The following is a 6,423-nucleotide window of genomic DNA, read 5'->3' as shown; positions in this document are numbered from 1 at the left end:
CATTTGATACGCAACGAGAGAGTCAGCTGAACATAGCACACACGACTCGAGTATTGGTTTGACGCGGTTTCAGATTTCTCTGCCTCTGTCAAAGATTAATGATTTCGTCAAGATACTGTGAAGGACTAGCCCCACGCCATCAAACCAGTCCTTCTTCACCCAATTCAACATTCTTCAAGGACTTGATTGCGCAGTCGTCCTCTGAAGACGAAGCATCCACCAATCTTTGTTGACAGTGCAAATAACTACGGGGTCTGAAAAGGGATCATATTATGGGAGTTCGCATGTATCTTCTCGATCAAATCTCTCTCTTCATTTCTTCATTTCACAAAAAGCTTTGATCATCTTCTTACAAACCCAAACCCAGTGCTCTGATTATAATCTGAATATGCTGACTGTGTGAATGATGATTGATTGAATAAAGCTCAAGAGCCTGCTTAAAAAGAATTTAACCATTAAAACATAATTATCTAGAGAGCTTGCCACAGATTGGAGCTATTGGATTGAAAGTGTTTCCTTTGAGTTGAGCAAAATCAATGAGTTTTAAATCTTCAAATGGACAAGTCTTGGTGGGTCATCAGTATTTCATTGAGCTTAAATAAGCCCTTCGCGAGCATCTTTATCTCGCCCTCTTCAAGGGGCCCTCCAGCTGTTAAATCCCATTACGTCACGTTTTCAACTGTTCCGCTTCACCTCTTGATAAAAGCATCCAGGATGAGTTGGTATTCACGCCTTGGTACACACATCATGGTAACTCATATGTTGGTCTAATTTGAAAGGCTGGATTATGATTTTGTGATGTGACTTTAATGTTACATATGTCTTTTTCCAACATCTTGATAGCACATCTCTAGAAGTGTGATGATGCCAGAAGTTCCGAATGTTGTGTTGTATCCATCAGACTGGTACACTTCAATTGAGCGAGTGACCTGTATGCGTTGATGAACAAGAGAGGATAAGGAGTTGAAGAATGGTTGCAGTGTTCATTTGGTGAATCCAGATTCCAAACCCTTGATTTGTTTTCTTACCTGTACCTCAATCTCTTGTCGCTCGTTCTTGAAGTTATCGGACAATGGGAAGACAAGTCAACTTGCGTTTGAGACCGTTGAAGACCTCGCTAGTGAATTTACCACCAATTTTGGTTTCTCAACTTTCCGCGCAATCCATCACACCGCAGTCTCTAGCGATTGAACTATCTCGAATCAATCCTAGTGAAGGCTCTAATTCGAAAGAAGAGGTCAACAATCGACTCTTTGTTGGATGGTCAGGACTTCCAACAACAGATCAACACGATACACATCTTCCACGATCTGGTCGAGCTAATGGGGCAGGACTCTGGCAAAATTCAACTCATCGAAAGAAAGATGGAACGATTGCGAACTTTATTGAGCCGATCGAGCTTGACAGCTCTTTGGCTGGGGAGATGGGATGGCAAGATAACGATCGATTGTCGATCAAATTTCATCATGGTATGACCGTAGCCAAGACCGTTCATGTGGATCCAGTGTCTGTCGATGATTGGGAAATCTTGGTCTGTTTGGCACCAATAACTTCAATTTGCTTCCATTAATACTGAGATGAAGGATTAGAAAGAACTGATTTGGGTGCTGATATCAGATGGTCTTTTCTCATTCCTACCTCTTATTGCAAAGTAGGAATCCAACCCACAATACCTCGAGGATCATTTCTTAACTCAGATTCGAGTTCTTGCAGAAGCTCAGACGGTCCTCGTATGGCTATATGGCAAAACTGTCATCCGAGTCAAAGTCACCTCAATCGAAACCGCTATCCCAAACCCAAATGCAACAACAAATACTCCCTACTTGATCACTAACGAGACTGAAGTCGCTGTCGCACCCAAACCACGCTTTGATGCTAAGAGCGAAGAAACTCAACGCCACCAGATTCTCGCAGGCGAACAGACTGCCGAGCAATCGATCAAGCCACAAAATGATTCATCATTTGACATTCGAAAGCATAAATTGAAGCTATTGCCCCATCAGACTCTCTCGAAGATAAGGAAAGAAGAAGCCCCCGATACCTATTCAACTGTAGCGGATGTTTCCTCTCAAGACTTTGAGGTTGATGCAGATCAGAATCCGATTATAAGGATAAATCCAATCGAGTTTCGACACTTGGAAGCCATATTTCCTTCTGCTCTTTGTTCACTCACCCTAATCCCACGACCAAATCAACTCGCTCCAGTCAAGTCATTGCACAACACAAGCTCTCATGAGCAAGAGCCCTCGACATCCCTATCAAATTCAAGGGCTACTCATTCGACTAAAACTAATGGTGTGGGACACAAGCTGGTCATTGCTGAAAGATCACGTGCGATGCCTGATCCCCTTGTACCTTTGGGATACGTATCTATTCCTTCCGGCCTACAGTGTGATTGGTTCGCAAACTATTCCTCTGATCTCCATTGCGTTCATCATGGAGATCACGAAATGGTCAAGTAAGTACCCCAAGTTTATACTGGGTCTGAGGAAAGCATAAGAGACTTGACTGACTCTTATTCCCATAGGCTTGGTCCTGCGAAGGCTATCTCAGAAGACACCAATCATCTTGAGAATTTGAATGGAGAAGAGTCCCCAGGTTCAGCTCTAATCACAAACTCGAAACCTCTCACCAAGTAAGATAATCCCAAGTTTTTTTGATTTTGCTGGCATGAATGCGAAGGTTGACATGAAAAATAGGAAGCCAGTCTCTTCCCGTGATATCTTGGCGGGCTTCGATGATCATATTGAAGCTTGTTACGAATATCTACGTGTCTCAATGGCAACAGCCGAGCTCTATATGACTGGTCCCTATCCGGCTTATGTTCACAGAAGTAGGTACATACCAGACTCAGCGTGAATGATACGCGCCATCTAATATACAAAATTTATGATCCTTTTAGTTCCAGGTCTGCTGGTTTGCGGATCTACAGGATCAGGAAAAACATCCCTTGTCAAGCATGTAGCTGATCTGGTTCATTCAGATCCGGAAACACTATTATGTCAGATTGTCCTACTTTGATATGTGAAATGGGCCATTGCTGCGTTGAATGCTATACAAGCTCATCTCATCATTATCGCGTGATTTAATTCAGATTGCAAGTATGTAGATTGTAAGAAACATGTCGACGATCGACTTGGAGTTCTGAAGGCTACTTTCAACGATTGGTTTGATGATGTGTTATGGCATGCTCCTTCGGTACTTATCCTCGATGATCTAGATTCACTGTTCCCGGCCGAATCCGAGGTAAGTAAGATTTTGAGACTTTCTAAACCAACGCAAACAGTATAACTTATTGTCTTTAGTGACTTCTTCAAGCACGTTGATTCATTCCGATGTCGACATTGGAGTGAAGAATTTGTGTCGATTGCGCGGGATGCTATTGATAACCGGATGGTGATCTTGGTTGGAACTTGCTCAAGTTCTAGCTCGCTTCATAATCTTCTCACCACCGGTACTCATCTCTTTGGTGAGACTCGAAATCTGAAGGGTTTGAATAAAATTAGCCGGAAAGAAGTGAGTCTTCTTCAGTAAAGCTTCTTCATCCGGAAGATGCCCCATCATAAAATACACTTCAAATGCGCATGTTGAGGGTGAGGGCTGAATGTGTATGAAATTGGACACTGATAGATTCTAACAGCGCTAGTGGATTCGAAGACTAAGCAGTCGGATCTAGATATCAGCTCTTTCAATCCCTTATCATTCTCAAGTGACAAGACTGAAGGCTATCAACCCGCGGATTTGAAAGACTTGGTAGATCGTGCAGTCCAACAGTCATTGATCAGATACTGCCGAGAGCGTGTGGAAGATAGATCTGGACCAGTGCGTGTATTCATATTTCGATACGCGCCTTGATCATAAGTCCTGATGAGAATCTCTCCACCCTCTTGATAGGTACGTTTGGAAGATGTCGACTTTGAAGAAGCTCAATCCGACTATATCCCTATCTCACTACGTGATGTGAAGCTTCAGAAGTCAGATGTCGAGTGGGCTGATATTGGAGGTAATGCTGTCCCTTCCATGAATCCTTCATATCAATCTGCACTGAGAATAACCGACTGAATTCTATCTTTTTCCCTTGCTTTCAGGCTTACATGAAACCAGAAGAATCTTGAGAGAGACTTTAGAGTGGCCAACTAAATATGCTTCCATCTTCGCGAAATGTCCGCTACGTTTACGTTCAGGGTATGCGACGTATTCTTTGAAGCACATCACGTGTCTTTAGATATGGTTCGACAGATTTGCTGAACTGATTCTCGTTCAACTAGGCTACTTCTATACGGATACCCTGGTTGTGGTAAGACCATGTTAGCGTCAGCGGTGGCAAAGGAGTGTGGTTTAAATTTCATCAGTATCAAAGGTCCTGAATTACTAAACAAGTATATTGGTGCAAGTGAGAAAAGTGTACGGGACTTATTTGATCGTGCTCAAGTGGCACAACCGTGCGTTCTGTTTTTTGATGAGTTTGATTCCATAGCCCCAAAAAGGTAAGCAAAAGTTCTTAGTCTGGTCCACTTTGTGAGATATGTGTATATTGACTTTGGTGTCATAATCACATGTTATCAGAGGGAACGACTCAACTGGAGTAACAGATCGTGTGGTAAATCAACTATTAACTCAGATGGACGGAGCTGAAGGATTAGAAGGAGTCTACGTCTTGGCGGCAACGTCTCGTCCAGATCTGATTGATCCGGCGCTCCTTCGACCTGGTAGACTGGACCAAAGCTTACTGTGTTCTATGCCTAATCAGGCAGAGCGTTATGAAGTCAGTCGAACCCCCAAGACAGTCATCTTAGGCGTAGCGTTTCCTCTTCGATCTATTGATCAATAAATTGAATTGCCTTTTATACAACCCGTTTGGTAGATATTACAAGCAGTTTCACGCAAACTCATTGTTGATCCTGACTTACAGCTGGAAGACATAGCTAAATATACCAATGGCTTCACTGGCGCGGACCTTCAAGCGTTAGTTTATGCGGCTCACTTAGCTGTTGTTCATGAACAGATAGATTCCGAAGCCCACCATATGCCAGAGGCAAATGGAACTACAGATACTCCCCTAGAGTGGTGCGAGATCTTACCACCAGAGTCTGCTCAAGATGGAATTGTTAAGAGTCGGGCTGAGGAGGAAGCTACAAGGGCCAGGGTGTGTGATTGAAAATAGAGATTGATATATGTACCTAGTTTATGCTGACGAGAGTACTTTGGGAATACTTTGCATTCAGATTGACCAATTGATCAACAAATCTAAGGGACCTTTGGAAGGTACCAAGCCGAGGAAGGCATCAGCACCGCCCCAGGTAAGCCTCTCTTTTCGCTCGCATGAGATCTGACAAAGTTGTTGATTCGCTTTACGGTTTGGTGGATACATTGGCTAAGGTCGTCATTAAACACCGGCATGTCATCAAAGCGTTGGAAGATGTACGACCCAGTGTTCCTGCAGAAGAGTTGAATCGTTTAGGAAGAATGTAAGCTTCATTATCTACAAATCCTCAGAGTATAGATTACTCATGATTGAGCATGATGTCTTTAGTTATAAGAATTTTGTTTCTGCTAGATCACCTAATGGATTACCAGATGGTGAAGCTAGTGATCAGATTGGAGGAAGAGCGTCTTTGATGTGATTGAAGGAAGAAAAAAATTACTTGAAAGAAAGGATCCCACTATTTAGCTTCTCCCCCCCCAAGAAAAACGCGACTGCTACCCGCTTCAGCTGATCCAACAGTTCATCAGCTAATTTTAAAACTGTACCAACATTGGTAGTAGCCAAGGACAAAGTCTTGAAATCCAGATGAACTAATTTGGCAGGAAGACCCAAAAGATTGTAACCAAAAGACATGTCTTTGTTCCATCTTTTGCTGATGTTCCCTATAGTATCATCACAATATAGAGTAAGTAGGATGTGGCAAATTACACAGCCATTTGCCCTCTTTCTCCGGGGATTTGGATTGCTTCCAGTAAGTCTGATGATGATGATGACTTTTGATATACCATTCCCCTCCGCTGCTTGATAGAGCTTCTGTCTGCCTTGCTTATTTTCACCTTTGGGAAAGTCATTAATTGTTCATCACAATTGATAGAAACTTGAATTCCAAACTCTGGCTCCTCTGATAATCCGGTCAGGGTGTGTCCTGGTTGGCCCTGAGCACTTTCTGAATGCCCTTGTGTCTACTCAGGGTCCGGCAAAGCCCCGGGGCCGGCCATGAAAGTTCAGGGCCAGGTCACGGCCCTAGCCCCAACCCTTGTGCCCGGGGATTCTTCTCAAGATACAGCTGGATACTACTGTACTCATTCCTTGAGTTGTCTCAATTGTGAGGCTTGGGCCAAACTTAACTGGGCTTAGGCCTGTCTCAAGAGCTGGTCCAGCAATGAGCCTACAACAAGAACTCTTCTTTATTTGCCTATTGCACCCAAAGTACACCG

The 6,423-nt window shown here is 43.4% G+C and overlaps 1 protein-coding gene across 1 annotated transcript; it reads left to right on the top strand.

Moving 5' to 3' along the window:
- Nucleotides 1–1,072: 1,072 nt before the first annotated feature.
- MELLADRAFT_35235 (peroxisome assembly protein Pex1p) lies at nt 1,073–5,158 on the top strand (the record flags this gene model as incomplete). The annotated part of the gene is made up of 13 exons (XM_007408752.1): nt 1,073–1,313; nt 1,365–1,531; nt 1,656–2,312; nt 2,683–2,806; nt 2,903–3,009; nt 3,103–3,246; nt 3,319–3,516; nt 3,631–3,822; nt 3,895–4,003; nt 4,089–4,185; nt 4,269–4,487; nt 4,567–4,765; nt 4,865–5,158. The coding sequence occupies 13 exons, from the start codon at nt 1,073–1,075 to the stop codon at nt 5,156–5,158; spliced, it is 2,748 nt and encodes a 915-aa protein (XP_007408814.1).
- Between the last annotated feature and the right edge of the window lie 1,265 nt (nt 5,159–6,423).

Source organism: Melampsora larici-populina, assembly GCF_000204055.1.
Source record: "Melampsora larici-populina 98AG31 unplaced genomic scaffold MELLAscaffold_13, whole genome shotgun sequence".
NCBI classification, from domain to species: domain Eukaryota; kingdom Fungi; phylum Basidiomycota; class Pucciniomycetes; order Pucciniales; family Melampsoraceae; genus Melampsora; species Melampsora laricis-populina.
This window is presented reverse-complemented; position numbering and strand designations above follow the sequence as displayed.